This window comes from Amblyraja radiata, chromosome 23 (assembly GCF_010909765.2).
Source record: "Amblyraja radiata isolate CabotCenter1 chromosome 23, sAmbRad1.1.pri, whole genome shotgun sequence".
NCBI classification, from domain to species: Eukaryota; Metazoa; Chordata; class Chondrichthyes; order Rajiformes; family Rajidae; genus Amblyraja; species Amblyraja radiata.
In genome coordinates, this window is record NC_045978.1 from 22,134,651 (window position 1) to 22,153,610 (window position 18,960).

General features: G+C 46.6%; 2 protein-coding genes across 4 annotated transcripts in view; one reads left to right on the plus strand and one right to left on the minus strand.

Moving 5' to 3' along the window:
- The window catches only part of rbpjl (recombination signal binding protein for immunoglobulin kappa J region like), a 29,922-nt gene extending 14,288 nt beyond the window's left edge, over nt 1–15,634 (minus strand). Inside the window, exons 1-6 of the mRNA XM_033041250.1 lie at nt 15,586–15,634; nt 8,783–8,894; nt 8,683–8,689; nt 6,719–6,936; nt 2,088–2,213; nt 870–940 (exon numbers count right to left, since the gene is read on the minus strand). Of these exons, the coding sequence (XP_032897141.1) occupies nt 870–940; nt 2,088–2,213; nt 6,719–6,936; nt 8,683–8,689; nt 8,783–8,894; nt 15,586–15,634 (583 nt within the window). The remainder of the gene's footprint in view (nt 1–869; nt 941–2,087; nt 2,214–6,718; nt 6,937–8,682; nt 8,690–8,782; nt 8,895–15,585) is intronic.
- The window catches only part of matn4 (matrilin 4), a 37,741-nt gene continuing 24,897 nt past the window's right edge, over nt 6,117–18,960 (plus strand). For 2 of the 3 annotated variants that reach the window (XM_033041752.1, XM_033041751.1), the window contains exon 1: nt 6,117–6,285. The gene's annotated coding sequence lies outside the window, so the exon portion shown is untranslated. The remainder of the gene's footprint in view (nt 6,286–18,960) is intronic. The other variant, XM_033041750.1, reaches the window with a different exon arrangement.

An 18,960-nucleotide genomic window follows, 5' to 3' on the forward strand; every position in this document is an offset into this window, starting at 1 on the left:
AGAGAGGAGGGATAATACAAAGAGTGGTGGGTGATAGATCAGTGCAGGGGAGGGAGTGTTTTATAAGCAAATGGCTGGACTTTATCTGACATTTCACCTGCCCTCCCGCCCACCTGTGACCACCTATTACCTGCCAGGCTTTGTGTCCTGCCTCTCCAAGCTTTCTTTCCCAACTCACTACAATCAATTTGAAGAAGGGTCCCGATCCTAAACGTCACCTATCCATGTTCTCCAGAGGTGCAGTCTGACCTGCTGAGTTACTCCAGCACTTTGTTTGGAGATACTGTGTGGAAACAGTCCCTTCGGCCCGTCAAGTTACCGCTGGCCAACGATCATCTGTACACTACCTCTGTCCTACACTCTAGGGACAATTTACAGTGACTAATTAACCAACAAAACTGTGTAGGAAAGAACTACAGATGCTGGTTTAAATCGAAGGTAGACACAAAATGCTGGAGTAACTCAGCGGGACAGCCACAAAATGCTGGAGTAACTCAGTGGGACAGGCCCGATAACCAACAAACCTGCACGTCTTTGGAATGTGGGAGGAAACCGGAGCACCAGGAGAAAACCCACACGGTCACAGGGAAAACGTAAAAACTCCATACAAACAGCACCTGAGGTCTGGATCGAACCTGGGTCTCTGGCCCTGTGAGGCAGCACCTCAACTGCTATGCCTGTGCCACACCTTCAACGTCATAGTAAGCAAGTGGAGATCTTTGCCTCGTCACTTGAAGCATTGACTAAAATAAGTTACAAATCCACTGAACTGATGTGTTGTCATTGTGCGCAGATCCCAAGGAATAGACTCCCTCCAAATATAACATTGTTACTCAGTGAACAACATAGTCAATGTTCAGGCATCTTACATTTCAGCCGCTCGTGTTTTAGCCTCCATCCTGGGCCGGTCAGGTAGACAGATGGCGGGGGGCAGAAAAATCTAAAACAAGATTACAGAGGAAAACCAACCATCAGTAAAGTCATGGTGGAACTCCCGTTAATTCACGCTGCCTTGACAAGGCCACCAGTTGATTATCAAGGACCAGTCTCAGCCCGGTCACTCCCTCTTCTCCCCTCTCCCAACTGGCAAGAGGTATACAAGTGTGAAAATGCACACCTCCAGATTCAGGGACAGTTTCTTCCCAGCTGTTATCAAGCAACTGAACCGTTTTATCACCAATTAGAGAGCGGTCAGAACTACCATCTACCTCATTGGAGACCTTCAAATTATCTTTAATTGGACGTTACTAGACTTCAACTTCCACTAAATGATATACTGTACCCTTTATCCTGTATCTGTACACTGTGGGCGGCTTGATTGTAATCATGTACATTCTTTTCACTGACTGGATAGTATGCAACAAAAAAGCTTTATTATTTTTCTAAGGACACAAAGTGCTGGAGTAACTCAGCAGATCAGGCAGCATCTACTGCGGGTCAGGCCGCGGGTCTCTGCGAGCGCGCGCCGGGGCTCTAACACCAAGACCCGGTGCGCTACCTTGCATCACCCGGCGTGGCTTAATGGCCACGGGACAACTCGCCATCGCCCGCCGGGGGCTTTGACTTTGACTCTGACATCGGGGGGGGAGAGTGCAGTGGAGAGAAAAGTTTTTTGGCCTTCCATCACAGCAATGTGATGGATGTTTATGTAAATTATGTTGTGTCTTGGGTCTATTTGTTTGTAATGTATGGCTGCAGAAACGGCATTTCGTTTGGACCTCAAGGGGTCCAAATGACAATAAATTGAATTGAATTGAATTGAATTGAATTGAATCTCCGGAGAACAGGAATCTGAGGGGAAACTTTTTTTATACAGACAGTGGTGGGTGTATGGAATTAGCTACCGGAGGAGGTAGCTGAGGAAGGTACTATCACAACGTTTAAAAAACATTTGGACAGGTACATGGATAGGATAGGTATAAATGGATAAAGGCCAAGGTGGAACTAGTGTAGATGGGGCAATTTGTTCAGCATGGGCAAGTTGGGCTGAAGGGCCTGTTTTCATGCTGTATGACTATGTGGAGGAAATGCTTCCAAGGGAGATTGGAAAGACCACAGATCGAAGACCTACTGTTGGTACTACTTACCTCTTTTCATTCCCATACGACTTCTGGGCAACTTTGGCGTGAAGAATCAACACGGTCTGGTCCAGCTGCCGTTGCAGGTATTTGTAAATCACCTCGTGTGTCACCGTGGGGTGATCCGCGCTAGACCTAAGGTAGAATGCAATGACAGTGCGAGTGATAGCTGCAGACACCAAAGATTCCCAGTCTCAGCCATCCACTCACACCCTCTAAGGGCGTCACGGTGGTGCAGCTGATAGGGCCGCTGCTTTACAGCGCCAGAGACCAGGGATCGATTCTGACCTCGAGTGCTGTCTGTGTGGAGCTTGCACGTTGTCCGTGACCGCGGGGGGTCTGGGGTTCCTCCAGGTGCTCCGGTTTCCTCCCACATCCCAAAGATTTGTAGGCTTGTAGATTAATTTGCCCAATGTGAATTGCTTCCTAGTGGTTAGGGAGTGAAGGCGAAAGTGGGATAACATAGAGCTAGTGTGAACGGATGATCAATGATCAGCGTTGACTCAGTGGGTCATGGAGTCATAGAGTGATACAGCGTGGAAACAGGCCCTTCAGTCCAACTAACCCACACCACCCAACATGTTCCAACTACACTAGTACCACCCGCCCACATTTGGCCCATATCGCTCGAAACCATGTACCTGTCTAACTGTTTCTTAAATGTTGGGATAGCTCCTCCTCTGGCAGCTTGTTCCATAACCCCACAACCCTTTGTGTGAAGAAATTGCCACTCAGATTCTTATTAAAGTTTTTCCCCTTCACCTTAAGCCTATGTCCTCTTGTACTAGATTCATCTACTCTGGGCAAGAGTCTCTGTCCATCTACCTGATCTATTCCTCTCATGATTTTATACACCACTATAAGATCACCCCTCATCCTCCTGCGCTCCAAGGAATAGAGTCCCACCCTACTCAACCTCTCCCTATAGCTCAGACCCTCTAGTCCTGGCAAAATCCTCGTAAATCTTCTCTGTACCCTTTCCAGCTTGACAACACCTTTCCTATAACATGGTGCCCAGAACTGAACACAATACTCTAAATGCGGCCTCACCAACGTCTTATACAATTACAACATGATCTCCCACCTTCTATACTCAATACTCTGACTGATGAAGGCCAATGGTACAAAAAGCCTTTTTGACCACGCGATCTACCTGCCACTGCACCTTCAAGGAACCAAGCAACTGCACTCCTAGATCCCTCTGCTCTACAACACTCCCAGGAGCCCTACCATTCACCATGCAGGTCCTGCCCATTCGTCCCCAAAATGCAACACCTGACATTTCTCTGTATTAAATTCCATCACCCATTCCTCAGCCCACCTGGCCAATCGATCAAGATCCTGCTGCAATGTTTCACAACCATCTTCACTATCTGCAAAACCACCCACTTTTGTATCATCAGCAAACTTGTCCTGTATGTTCTTATCCAAATCATTGATATAGATGACAGACAGTAACGGGCCCAGCACCAAACCTGGGTAGGGGGTGGGAGAAATGTGTGTGCATTGGAGTGGATTGTTTAGTTTAGTTTAGCTCATTGGATAGGATTGGAAGAATTCAATTAAGTTGTAAGCAACCCAAGCGTAATATGAGATGCAGTTCCTCTGGTTGTCCTGTGGCCTCACTCTGAGAATGGAGGAGGCCCAGGACAGAATGGACAGTGTGGGGATGGGAAGTTTAGTTTAATGTTAGAGATACAGCGTGGATATAGGCCCTGCGGCCCACTGAGTTTGCGCAGATCAGCTATCTGTACACTAGCACATACTACACACTGGGGACAATGGAGCACCCGGGGGAAACCCACGCGATCACGGGAAGAAGGTACAAACTTTGTACATATAGGACCCGTAGTCAGGATCGAACCCGGGTCTCTGGCGCTGTAAGGCAGCAACTCTAGCAACCAGGAGATTTAGCGGGTCTTGGCGGACCGAGCGCAAGCATTCAGCGAAACATTCACCTAGACTGCTCTAATTGTGTAATTAGTATTGGTTTATTTTTGTCACATGCACCAAGATACAATGAAAAACTTTGTATTGAGTGCTGCCCAGAATTTGGACAGCGAGGTGTGGTATGGGCAGAATGGAGCGCCGTTATTGAGTTAGCTGTGAGTGAAAAAGTTAGTGGTGTTTGTGTGGGTGAAATAAAAAAATCAGCAAAGAGACTGAGAGTAACGAAAGGATGATAGCAATGAAGAGCTGGCGCATTGACTCTTGGCAAGAACGCACATTTCAAAACATCACTGAAAATCACAGCTTCAATAAGCAAAAGGGCAAGATTACAATGATTACAATACAAAGCACTGATTCGGGGGATTGTTGACTGGAGATGTTGGGGTGCAGCAACAGGTGGAAGCAAAATGGGGGCCACTGATCAACCGTTCACACTCGTTCTATGTTGTCTCACTTTCACATCCACTCCCTACACACACGGGGCAATTTGCAGAGGGCCAATTAACCTACAAACCCGCACGTCCTTGAGATGTGGGAGGAAACCGGGGCACCCGGAGGAAACCCACGCGGTCACAGGGAGAACGTACAAACTCCACACACAGACGGTGCCTGAGGTCAGGATCGAACCCGGTGTCTCAGGCGCTGTGAGGCTGCGGCTGTGCCGGTTGTGCCACTAATTATGACGACCACATTCCTCGGGTTTGAATGCAGAGTTGGGAAAGTGAGGTGGTGCAATCATGGTTCACCTACAGGATTAGATAGAGAGAGAGAGTGCCCAATGAAACAAATGACCCATTATTCAGGGGCGTGCTGCCCTCGGTCACTCCATCATGTTTTTGGAACGTGCCTGACTCTGGTAAAGTGGTATTTAATGGCCCCTCCTTACCGGTAGCGGAGCTGAGAAAGTGGACGGAGTCATATCTGGCGCAGACCAAGTCTAGAGACACAAGGAACTGCAGATGCTGGGATCACGAGCAAAACACAAAGTGCAGGAGGACCTCAACGGGCCAAGCGGCATCTGTCTAAAGTCTGAAAAGTGGTCCCAAGGTCTTTTATCCTCCACAGATGCTGCCTGACCCATTGAGTTCCTCCAGCACTTTGTGTTTCATTTGACTCCAGCACTTTGTCTTTACTCTGAAGCATCCTGCCTCTGGTCAAACTAGTAACCCAGGTTTCCCTAACCCGGATTATCTAATTTTCTTGGCCATGATCTTTATGCAAAAAAAAAAAAAAAATCACTTCCAAAGAGTTGGAATAAACTTTCAAGGCACAAAGAACTTCAGATTCTGGAATCTTGTGCAAAGCGCAAAGCGCTGGAGGAACTTAGCGGGTCAGACAGCACCTGTGGAGAACATGGACAGACAATCGAGAAACAAGTCCTGGAGTAACTCAGAGGGTCAGGTAGCATCTCTGGAGAAAAGCGAGACGTGACGTTTTTTTTTTCGTTTGTAAACCGGCATCTGCAGTTCCTTGGTACACAAAAATGCTGGAGAAACTCAGCAGGGTGCAGCAGCATCTATGGAGCGAAGGAAATAGGTGACGTTTCGGGCCGAAACCCTTCTTCAGGCTGAACACTTCACCCTTCTGCAGTTCCTTGTTTGAGTATCTATGGAGGGAAGAGATATTGGGATCGGGGACCCTTCTTCAGTCTGTATAAACTCGCATTCCACCAACATGCACACTCCGTGCATTGCTGTGGGGCGGCGCCGTCCACACTTCACTTCGCCAACATAGTTAACCCCAGGTGTATACCTAGGCTCATAAATGAACCCATTCACACGACTTTCCCCCACACTTCTCAAAGGAGTAATATATAAATATATATGTATATATACACATATATATTTTGTTGCAATATCTTGCTTTCGCTGTTCCAAAAAAACACACACACGTCGGTGAATTTAATTCCTGCCGAGAAGTTCTCTGTAGCTCCATGCATCGAAAAATAAATTCTTAGACAGTGTCTAAAGTTAGCTGGAGAGTTTTTGAATCGCACATTCATTCACGGTCCCTCTGATCCCTGACCTGACACAGCATTCCTGTGGGAGGGGTTTATTTAGCCCGGGCCAGGGCAATGTATTAAAAACCTGCGCCCCTTTCCCACTCGTTCACTCCATCCCGAAGATTTATTTGACTCGTTGGCGGGGGAGGAGAAAGGAGTTTTTTTTAAATTTGTGTCACTGGCAGAATCCACTTGAGTCTTTGCATTTCGTTGGATTTCTGCAAGATTTGCTGTGCTGAAAAAGGTTGGAAGCAGGTAACCTGGTTTTGATATCCCCCCCTCCCCTCCCCTCCCTCCCTCTCCCATCCTCTCCTTTCCTCACATCTCTTTCTCCTCCTTTTCCTCTCCGCTCCCTCCTTCTCCTCTTCTCCTTTTCCCCACTCTCTTCGCCTCTCCTCTTCTGTCCGTTCCTCTCCTGTCATCTTATCTCTTCCCCTCTCTTCTCTTCCCCTCTCTTCTCTTCCCCTCTCTTCTCTTCCCCTCCCTTCTCTTCCCCTCCCTTCTCTTCCCCTCCCTTCTCTTCCCCCTCTCTTCTCTTCCCCCTCTCTTCTCCTCCCCTCTCTTCTCTTCCCCTCTCTTCTTCTCCCCCTCTCTTCTCTTCCCCCTCTCTTCTCTTCCCCCTCTCTTCTCTTCCCCCTCTCTTTTCTTCCCCTCTCCCCTCCACTCCCCAAACCCTCTGTTAAGTTACCTGTTGAACTGGGCTGTTCGGGCTAAGGTGCGGTCGCTCTCTGGTTCCCTGCTCGACTCCAACGCAGCCCGCCGCGCCCCGAAACCCCCGTGATGGAGCAGGTGAGCCGGCTGACTACCCGCCGGAGAGCCGCATATCCCGCGGAGACCCTCTGCTTCGTCCGCAGGCTGGTCTGCATTGAAAGGAGGGAGATAGAGAGATAGAGTATCTGCTTTAACCTAATTCTTTTCATATGGGGCCCCATCTGCGGAGGACGGGCTGGCGTTGGAGAGGGTTGAGAGGAGGTTTACAAGAATGATAGACGCAAAACGATGGAGTAGCTCTGCGGGTCAGGCAGCATCTCTCTCAGTGTGTTGGGAGGAACACTGTTTTACACCGAAGATAAACACAAAATGCTGGAGTAACTCAGAAGTAGGATAACTCTGAGTAACCTGAAGAAGGGTCTGACCCAAAACGTCACCCATTCCTTCTCTCCTGAGATGATGTTTGTCCCGCAGAGCTACTCCATCATTTTGCCTCTTTCATTCTTGTAAACCTCCTCTGAACCATCTGCTTATCTCTCAGTTTTGTGGGAACAGAGGCGAGAGTTGGAATGGTCCCAGAGTATTTGTAGAACAGTACAGCACGGGAATAGGCCCTTCGGCCCAACACGTCGGTGCAAGTCAATATTGTAGTGAAACATTGCTGTTTTCTCTTTGCAATATTTCCTCTGAATGGTCTACCAGGGGACCTAATCTTGATGGCCACATCTTGCATTTCAAAGCTTCCAGAGGTTTAAATTAGTACAAACCTGGACAGCTTAGAATAAAGAACATTAAACAGTATGGCACATAAATAGGATCTTTGGCTCAAAATATCTGTGCTGAATATGATGCCAAAATAAACTAATCTTCACTGCCTGGACATGACACATATCCCTCATTTTCTACATATCCATGTGTCTATCCAAAAGCCACTTAAACACCACTATAGTACATGCCTCCACCATCAGCCTTACCAGTGTGTTCTAGGCACCCACCACTCTCTGTGTAAAAAAAATTGTTCCGCACATCTCCTTTAAACGTTGCCCCTCTCATCTGAATCCTACATACCCACTGTAGGATTTGTCGTTTCCACCATGGGGAATCTGTGCCCCTAATAATTTTATATACTTCTATCAGGTCTCACTTAGTCTCCGAGGCTCCAGAGAAAACAATCCAACTTCATTCAAACTCTGCTTATAGCTAAAATATTCCAATCAAGGCAATATTGTAGTGAAACAGTGTAGGAAGGAACAGCAGATGCTGGTTTATACCAAAGATAGACACAAAAAACTGGAGTAACTCAGCGGGAAGTCTGGAAGCAGGGTCTCGACCCGAAACGTCACCCTCTCCAGAGATGCTGCCTGTCCCGCTGAGTTACTCCAGCTTTTTGGGTCTATTGTAGTGAAACTCTTCGACATCCTCTCCTAGTTCCCGCATCCTTCCTGTAGTGGAGCGACCAGATCTACACGCAATACTCCAAATGTGGTCTATCCAAAGTTTTATACTTTATTTATTACAGTATTTATTACGCTTCAAAGTTAAACGCTTAGCACAGTCAGTGCTAACGGTTCACCATCTCTCTAGGCTTCTGTATTAAAACTGCATTCAAGAACATATAAATGATGTTCAGTTTAGTTTATTGTCACGTGTACCAAGGTACAATGAAAAGCTTTTTTGTTACATACTATCCAGTTAGTGGAAAGACTACACATGATTACAATCAGGCCGCCTACCGTGTCCAGATACAGGATAAAGGGAATAACGTTTGGTGCAAAATAAAGCCCAGTAAAGTCTGATTAAAAATCGTTCGAGGATCTCCAATGAGGTAGATGGTAAGTCAGGACCTTCCTCTAGTTGTTGGTAGGATGGTTCAGTTGCCTGATAATAGCTGGGAAGCAACTGTCCCTGAATCCGGAAATGTGCATTTTCGAACTTTTGTACCTCTTGCCTGATGGGACAGGGGAGAAGAGGGAGATGTATGGTTTCACGTTTTATTATTGGATGGTCGAAGTGGACTTGGTGGGGTGAAGAGCCTGTTTACTTGCTGTAGCTCGCTTTGATTCTATGTTTGATCTTGTACTTGCCCTGGGTAAGATCCGAGTCCTCGGGCACAGCCCTCGTTGTGATAGGAGAATTTTCTACTTTGAAGTTAGCTAATGGTCAGAAAATGCATAGAGTCCATAAAACACAACGTGTTGGAGTAACTCAGCTAGCCAGGCAGCATCTCAGGAGGACATGGACAGGCAATGTTTTGAGCCTGGACCCCACTTCAGGCTGATTGTAGTTGGGGAGAGAAAGCTGAAGGAGAGGTAAGGGTAGGGTAAAGCCTTGCAAGTGATTAATGGATACAAGAAATATAATACTCTTGTGAACTAAACTGCTGACAAAAGATTAAATGCTCAGCTCACATTGCATGGAGTGGATATTGCATTCCTTTAGATATAGATTTTTAAGGTTTAATTAGGAGATTGAGATAATTAAAGGTTTTGAGCAAAACACAAAATGCTGGGGGAACTCAACAGGTCAGGTAGCATCTGTGGAGGGAATCAGTCTGAAGAAGTGTCTCGACCCAAAATGTCGCCAGGCCGTTCCCTCCACAGATAAAGACACAAAGTTCTGGAGTAACCCAGTGGGTCAGGCAACAACTCTGGAGACCATGAATAGGTGACGTTTCAGGTTGGGATCCTTCTTCACATGGTATGGGTGGGGTTGGAGAATGCTGGAAGGGAGGAGGGGCTGGACAAAGCCTGGCGAGTGATAAGCGGATATGGGTGAGGGGGTATTCTGGTAAAACTACTCTGCACCCTCTCCAAAGCCTCCTCATCCTTCATATAATGGAGAAACTAGAACAACCCGTGTTGAACAAAGGCATGTGTGTTTGCCATAGGCATACAGTCTCGAAACAGGCTCTTCGGCCCAACTTGCCCATGCTGACCAACATGCCCCATCTACACTAATCCCATCACCCGTGCTTGACCCATATCCCTCAAAACCTATCCCACCTGTCTAAACGTTTAAGAAGGAACTGCAGATGCTGGAAAATTGAAGGTAGCCAAAATGCTGGAGAAACTCAGCAGGTGAGGCAGCATCTATGGAACAATGGTCTGAAGAAGGGTTTCGACCCAAAACTTTGCCTATTTCCTTCGCTCCATGGATGCTGCCTCACCCGCTGAGTTTCTCCAGCATTTTTGTCTACCGCCTGTCTAAACGTCTCTTGAACGTTATGCTAGTACCTGCCTCAATTATCTCCTCTGGTAGCTCGTTCCATCACCCACCACTTTTGTGTAACAACGTTACCGCTTGGTACCTATTAAATCTCTTCCCGCTCACCTTAAACCTATGTCCTCTGGTTCTTGATTCCCCTACTCTGGGCACAAGCCTGTGCATTTGCCCTATCTATTCCTCTCATGATTTTACACAGCTCTATAAGATCTCCCGCCATCCTCCTGCACTCCAAAGGTTGCAAGCATTGGGGTTCTATCTTGCCCAACCTTGTCAATGGATATTCGTACCGATGCGATGATTTTGTAAATTTATAGTAAGTAGCAAAGAATCCCACCCCTCCATCCTCATCTGTCACCACACCCTTCCCCTTCTCTCAGACCACACGCCATTCAGACCATGAATGGAAACAGACAGCATGTTACAATGTTCAGTTCGTGTGGTAAGAATTTCTACCACAAGTTCAGTTTTGTTACCGAACTTGGTGGCAGTCACTGTTTCGGATGCAATCACAAAGCTTTCATTCATCTCCAGATGCTATGAACTGCACGCAGCCTTTGGGCTTTGGAAACGCCAATATATTTGAGGTGTTCTTTTGAGGAAACAATCCGGCTGTGTTAAATTTAGTCAAACCCGGTAATTGGTTTAGTTTAGAGATACAGTGAGGAAACGGGGCCCTTCGGCCCACCGAGTCTGCGCCGACTAGCGACCCCCAAACTATTTTTAATTTATCTTAATCCATTTATTATGGATTATAAAATCCCCAACTATTTGGGTTTTTCAATTACCTGGATCAATTATTTTTTAATTCTGCTGTGTTTAATTATTGACACATCTGCCATTTAAAACACTATCTCTGAGATCTATGAAGGCACAACGTGACTTTGACCATTTCAATCAAATCCCTCATTGATGTTGAAACGGGGAACTGCAGATGCTGGTTTACAAAACACGAATCAAAGTGTTGGAGTAACTCAGTGAGTCAAGCAGCATATCTCTCCTCTTCTAGTCTGATTAAGGTTCTTGACCTGAAACATCACCTGTCCATTTTTTCCAGAGATGCTGCCCGTCCCACTGAGTTGCTCCAGCACTTTGTGTCCTTTTGTGTGTTAACCAGCATCTGCAGTTCTTTATTTAGAGTATGAAGAAGGGTCTCCATGTTCTCCAGAGATGCTGCCTGACCTGCTGAGGTGGGACTCGAGGTGGGATTTGGGGTTGGTGATGCAGTGAGATGGATGTGTAAAACATAAACAGATTTCTCACATTTACTGAACAACATTTCACACAAGGACTTGGGGCCAGGAGTAGATTTTAGATAAATTGGTGCAGAAGCTGGGCGGCACAGTGTCGCAGCAGTAGAGTAGCTGCCTTACACTGCCAGAGACCCCAGTTCGATCCTGACCACGGGTGCTGTCTGTACAGAGTTTGCACGTTCTCCCTGTGACCTCATGGGTTTTCTCCGGGTGCTCCGGTTTCCTCCCACATTCCAAATATGTGCAGGTTTGTAGGTTAATTGTAGGTTGTCGCCAGGATGATGCAGGTTGTCGCCAGGTGACGTTGGTTGTCGCTGGGTGCTGACGTCGGTGAATTCCATTGGCGACTACCTCCGTCAACCGCCGACAGACACCGGCGACTGAATTGTCTTCAGATGTCGCCGACAGGGTCGTTGCTTATCGTAGCTTTTCGCGGGTGGACGCAGGTTGACTTTGGTTGTCATGGGTTGTTGCCTGTGTGGTCGTAGGTGGACGTCCTAATGGGTCGCCGGTTGTCGGTAGCTTGCCGTAGCTTGACGTTGACTAGGTGGTAGGTTGTTGTAGCTTGTCACAGACATTGTCGTGGGGGGGGGGGAGGGGGAGGGGGGGTCCAGTCGCCGCTTTTTTGGCGACCTGCTACGACTGTGACAGTCGCCGATAAAATCGCCGAAAAAATCACCTAGGTGGGACAGGCCCTTAAGGTAAGCTAAAGTAAAGCTGGAAGAAAAATTGGACGAAGAACAAATATAATCCAGGCCCAATTTAACATCATGAAACCTATCCTTATCAGTTCCATTATACATTTTTTCCATTCATATTTTCCATTCATATTCATAAGTAAATTCATCTCAAGATAATTGTATCCGGTTAATACCTCAGCACCTCAGTCTGGGAGAGGTTTGCAATTAAAATGTCAAGTGTTCCCACAGGCGATTGTGAATCTACATGTAGATCCTGGAGTTTATAAAGATGTTGATATTTGTAATATTTGCACACAACCATATATCTAATGTAAATAGACTTGAAACAGCACAGGTAAGCTTTTTGATTGATTGAAAGAAACAACATCTATTTGTGTTGCTACCTTTCAGGGAGCTATGGACCAACACCTCGAGATTCTTAGCACATCAATGCTCCTAAGAGTCCGGCCATTTTCCTTATACTTTCCTCTTATATCTGACCTCAGTGCACCAGCGTACACCTCAAAGTGCACCAGTGTACACCTCAAAGTCCATCTGCCATCCCTCTGCCCAAATTTCCAATGAATTCATGAAAGTGTGGGAAATAGAAGCTGGAACAGACCACACAATCATTTGATGTTGCTTTGCCATTAAGTAAGATCAGAGCTAATAGAATTGTAATTCTGTTTTCTTGGCTTCCCCCAAAAAAGGGGCCAAATCCCTTCCAATGTCAACCCAATAAAACCCCTTTCCCATCAAAATCATGTACAAAAATCAAGTGACCTGTGTGGGTTTTCTCCGGGATATCCGATTTCCACCCACAATCCAAAAACGTACAGGTTTGTAGCCTATTTGGCTTGGTAAGATTGTAAATTGTCCCTAATGTGTGTAGGATAGTGTTAGTGTGTAGGAATCGCTGGTCAGAACAGACTTGGTGGGCCAAAGGGCCTGTTTACGTGCTGTATCTCTAAACTAAACTAAACATATTTATTGGAGAGCCCACCTGGCTTCCTTACAATATCAAACTACTAATCTACCCATAATAGTTGATCCTTCTTGATGCAGGTAAGTTTAGCTTGATATTAATAAACAAACATTAAAACCTTAGTGCTCAATAATCTTGATCCAAATTTGTATTTATGTGAGATACCGATCGGATCAAATGGCCAAACTTGGATTATTTTCTCTGGAATGAGCGGAGACCTGAGAGAAGTAGATTAAATTATCAGAGGCATAGATAGGGTAGACAGTCTGAGTACTTTGCCCAGGATGGAAATGTCAGAATTTTAACAGGCATAGTTTTAAAGTGAGAGATGGAAAGTTTAAAGGAGATTTACAAGGCAAGTGTTTTTAATCAGAAGGCTGTAAGTGCTGGAACGGTCTTCCAAGGGAAGTGCTGGAGTTAAACAGCAAGGAAACAGGCCCTTCAGCTCAACCTACCAATGCTGACCAAGGTGCCCCATCTACATTAGTCCCACCTGACTGAGTTTAGTTTATTGTCAAATGTACCGAGGTACAGTGTAGAGTTTTTGTTGCTGCTAACCAGGCAGCAGAAAGACTATACATGAATACAATCGAGCCGTTCAGTGTGCAGATAAAGGGAACAATGGGAATAACATTTAGTGCAAGATAAAGTTCAGTAGAGTCTAATTAAAGATAGCCTGAGGGTCTCCAATGAGGAAGATAGTAGCTGAGGACTGCTCTCTAGTTGTTGGTAGGATGGCTCAGTTCCCTGATAACAGCTGGGAAGAAACTGCCCCTGAATCTGGAGGTGTGCGTTTACACACGTGTGTGCCTCTTGCCTGATGGGAGAGGGGAAAGGGGAAGTGGACCATATCCATGTAAACCTTTCCTATCTATGTACCTGTCCAAGTGTCTGTTAAATGTTGTTATAGTACCTGCCTCAACTACCTCCTCTGGCAGCTGGTTCCATATACCCACTGTCTCTCTCTGGTTCCTATTAAATCTTCCCCCTCTCACCTTAAACCTGTGCTCCCTAGTTTTCCTGATTCCCCTACCTTGGGAATTAAAAACTCTGCATTCACCCTGTCTATTCCCCGTATGATTTATACCTCTCTAAAAGATCACCCCTCAGCCTCCTGTGCTCCAAGGAATAAAGTTGTAGCCTGCCCAACCTCTCCCTATACCTCAACCCCACTTGTCCTAATCCAGTGGACAATGTGATGCATCAATTTTAGTCAATAGCGACCTTGCCTCTCAAGAGTCAAGACTGTTTTATTGTCATATGTCCCAAAAAGGAGCAATGAAATTCTTACTTGCAGCAGCACAACAGATACGTGAACATAGTACTTCATAAAACCCATAGTAAACAACTAAAAAACGTCAGTATATATAAACGAAACGGCCAGACAAAAAAATAGACAATAATAGTGCAAAAGTCAAAAATAATGTCATCAAGTTCACTTAGTTTGGAGGCTATATGGAGGTTGCAGTGTTTATTAGCCCGATGGTTGCAGGGAAGAAGCTGCTCCTGAACCTGGACGTTACAGTTTTCAGGCTCCTATACTTTTATTCTGATGGCAGGAGTGAAATGAGAGCGTGGTCAGGGTGGTGTGTGTCTCTAATGATGCTGGCTACCTTTTTGAGGCAGCGACTCTTTGATGGTGGGGAGATCAGTCTCATATTCCTTATTGTCCCTTTGCTTAACTTGGCTTGTTTCATTACCTCCAGTCTGAATGTTGTTCCCTTATTCAATGCCTGAAATCATGCATATCTTTGAACTTAGACCATCACCGCTGTGCAGATAAGGTTGAATAAAACATTGAAATTACTCCCTGCAGAGAATTATAAAAAAGGAGGGTGGCACAGTCATTAGACTTTAGAGATACCATGTGTAAACAGGCCCTTCGGCCCACCGAGTCTGTGCCGAAGGTACTGAAGTTTGAAAGTGCACACCACCTGACTCGTACAATGGGTATATGGAACCACCTGCCAGAGTAAGTGGTTGAGGCAGGTACAATGACAAATGTTTAGAGGGATATGGGCCAAATGCAGGCAGGTGGGACTCGTGTAGATGGAACCTTGGTCGGCGTTGGCAAGTTAGACTGAAGGACCTATTCCAGGCTGTATGGCTCTGATTCTACACATTTAAAAGGCAGATACATGCATAGGAAGGATTTGGAGGGATATGGGCCAGACACAGGCAGATGGGAGTAGTTTAGATGGGACATATGGGAGTAACAAGGAACTGCAGATGCTGGTTTGCAATTGGTATACGGAAAGACCTGGCACAGTAAGTAGTTGAGGCAGGAACAATAACACCATTTAAAAGACTATTACACGGTTAGAAAGGATTTAGAGGGATAGGGGCCACGCGGAGGCCGGTGGGACGGGTGTCGATGGGGCTTGTTGGTCGACTTAGGCAAGTTGGGCCGAAGGGCCTGTTTCTGCGCTGCATGACTCTATGAATCGTTTAAAAGATAGGTACATGGATAGGAAGGATTTAGCGGGATATGGGCCAAACACAAGCAAATGGGACCAGCTGAGATGTGGCATATAGGGGGTACAATGCTGGTTTAGATACAAAAAGACACACGGTCCTGGAGTAACTCAGCGGATCAGGCATCATCTCTGGAGAACGTGGACTTTCTTTTTGAAAGTTTGTCCATCTGGTACCCACAGCCCGGGCCAGGGGCCGGTATTCCTGTCCGAGTTACGGGTCTACTTACCGGCGAGTGACCGGCCGTGAGGGTCGGCTAGCGGCTGGTCCCGGGACATTGCGCGGCGACGGCTCCCTCTCCACTGGCTCCCTTCCCCAGCGCCTCTATCTCTCTATCTCTCTCTCTCTGTTTGTCTTGCCCTTCTTTCCACCTGCTCTCACCAGCGTTCCTTCTCACGCCCTCCCCTCCCACGCTCTGTCAACAAGGACATGGGGCAGGCACACGCAAACTAGCAATGGGACTGTGGCAGAGGTTCCCAGCGAGGGAGAGAGGGAGGTGCAGGCGGGTGGAGCAGATCGAGGATGCGGGGTAGAGGGGAGGATACCAGAGTCAAGGAGAGGGAAAGAGAGAGAGAGAGAGGTGACTTAACAGAGGAAATTAGAAAGAGAACTTAACAGACAAGTAGGGAGAGAGCGGAGGGGGCTTAACGGAGACAAGGGGAGGAAGAATAATACGAGAGACGAGGGGTGGAGAGAGAGGGTGAGAGAGACAGGAGGGGAAGTTACCTGACACAGGGAGAAAGATATACGGGAAGAGAATGGAACTAAGAGGGAGAGAGAGAACTTAACATAGACAAGAAGAGAGAGAGAATAATGCATGAGAAGGGGAGAAAGTCATAGTCATAGTCATACAGCACAAAAACAGGCCCTTCAGCCCATAATGACCAAGATGCCCCATCTACACGTCCCACCTGCCCACGTTTGGCCCATGTTCCCCTTAACGTTTTCTCTCCGTGTACCTGTTAAATGTTGAATCGAAGAACTGCAGATGCTGATTTATACCAAAGATAGAGAAAAAGTGCTGGAGTAACTCAGCTGGTCAGGCAGGTGACGTTTCGGGTCGGGAACCTTCTTCGGACCATTCAGATCATTTAAATGTTGTTACAAATGTGTGCGTGTGCGTGAGATAGAGAGACAAACCTACCTGAATTGGAGTAGGAGGCAGGGGACAAGGACAGGGGGAGACAGAGAGAGGGTGGGGAATTGGGGGAGGGTTGCGTGGAGTTAGGAAGAGAGATAAATTGGAGAGCTAACAGACACCAAGAGGAGACACAGTGACGCAGCTGTAGAGTTGCTGCCTACGGCGCCAGAGACCCGGGTTCGATCCTGACTGCGGGCGCTGTCTGTACGGAGTTTGTATGTTCTCCCTGTGACCATGCGATCTCTTCACAGACCCACTGAGTCACTCCAGTATTTTCTTTCTCTCTCGCAAACTCACACTCACTCACTCTTTTACTCCCTCTCCCTCATTCGCAACATTTCTGATAGTTGGTCTGTTCCCTGAGGATAACGCTGACGTATTCCTTCTATTATAACAGATTGGTTCCATGCTCGCTTCCACTCACACTGGTGTGACCTGCCCCAAGTGACTTTTGAAATGTATCTGTCAAAGTTAGTACAGAGGCAGGAGAAAATGGGTCAAATTGAGAGCAGAGGAGAGAGAACAGGAGCTGCCTTTGTACGCCAAGTTTTTAACACGGATGCAGGAAGCTGAACACAAGGGTTAGATTATTTCAGAAGTGTATGAGGAGTTGCATCAAAGGTCTAAATCATTGGGTGGAATGGACCAATTTGAACATCACCAAGCCGTCGATTCTTGCTGTGGCAAGTAATTTTGTTTTACCGAAACCACATTTGTATAGCACTTCTTCCAATACCCCAAACAACAACAACAACAAGAGCTATCACTCGTGTGTAGGAAGGAACTGCATATGCTGGTTTATACCGAAGATGGACACAAAATGCTGGTGTAAAACTCAGTGGGTCAGGCAGCATCTCTAGGGAAAAGGAGAAGGTGACGTTTCGGGTCGGAACCCTTCTGCAGATTCCAAGGTTTCAAAGTTAGTTTATTGTCACATGTACCAATTAAGGTACGGTGAAATTTGGATTAGAGGTGGGCGGGAGAACTAGAGGTTGGAAAAGGCCGGCAACACAGGAAGAGTCGAGTCCATAACGGCCTATTGTTGTGTAGGTAAGACCTGCAGGTGCTGATTTATACCGAAGATACACACTAAATACTGGAGTAATTCACCAGGTCAGGCAGCATCTCTGGAGAAAATGGATTGTTGATGTTTGGGGTTCTCACCCGAAACATCACCGATTCCCTTTCTCCAGAGATGCTGCCTGACCCGCTGAGTTACTCCAGCACGTTGTGTCTATCACTCCTGTACTAACTTCATAAGTTCTAGGAGCAGAATTAGGCCATTCGGTCCATCAAGTCTACGTTGCCATTCAATCATGGCTGATCTGTCTTTACCCCTCAACTCCATTCTCCTGCCTTCTCCCCGTAACCTTTGACACCCTTACTAATCGAGAATCTGTCAATCTCTGCTTTAAAAAAAAAAAAAACAATGAATTCCACAGATTCACCACCCTAAAGATATTCCTTGCACCTCCTTTCTAAAGGCAGGCAGGCCCTTTTATTCTGAGGCCATGCCCTCTGGTCCTAGACTAGTGGAACCACCCCCTCCATGTCCTGTACTGTAGGAACGACTGCAGCCATTCTCTAAGTGAGCTCTCTCAATGTGCTGGCTCGTTGAATAACAACTATTTAGGACACAGAGGAAATTGTACAACTGGGTGGCACAGTGGCGTAACTGATAGAGCTGCTGCTAAATGGTGCCAGGGACCCGGGTTTCATCCCAACCTCGGGTGCTGCCCTTGTGGAGTTTTTCCGTCCTCCCTGTGACCGCATGGGTTTCCCCCACATCCCAACGAGGTGCAGGTTTATAGGTTTAAGAAGGAACTGCAGATGCTGGAAAATCGAAGGTAGACAAAAGTGCTGGAGGAACTCAGCGGGTGCCGCAGTATCTGTGGAGCGAAGGAAATAGGCAACGTTTCGGGCCGAAACCCTTCGCTCCATAGATGCTGCTGCACCCGCTAAGTTTCTCCAGCACTTTTGTCTACCACCAGGTTTATAGGTTAATTGGCTCTCTGTAAAGTGGGATAATATAGAATGAGTGATTGATGGTCGGTGTGGACTCGATGGACTGACGGGCCTATTTCCATACAGTATCTTCCACAATATTCTCACTGCTAATGCTAGGCACTTGCCTTATCATTTTGGGTATTATTTTTTTCCTAAGTGGTGGATAGACATTGGTGCACCCTAATCTAGCTGGTTAAAATAAACCTTCTGCTGAAAGGCAATTTGAGGATCATTAGGAAGATGCGATCTTCTTACCTCATGTGTTGCCGTGTTATGATGATCGGGTGTGAAATAATGCCTTGATCCAAAATGTCGCAAATTCATAATTTCATACGTCAATTTCAGAAGCGGAATTAGGCCCATCTAGTCTACTTCGTCATTTAATCGTGGCTGATCTATCTTTCCCTCTCAACCCCATTCTGCTGCCTTGTCCCCGTAACCTTTGACGCCCTTACT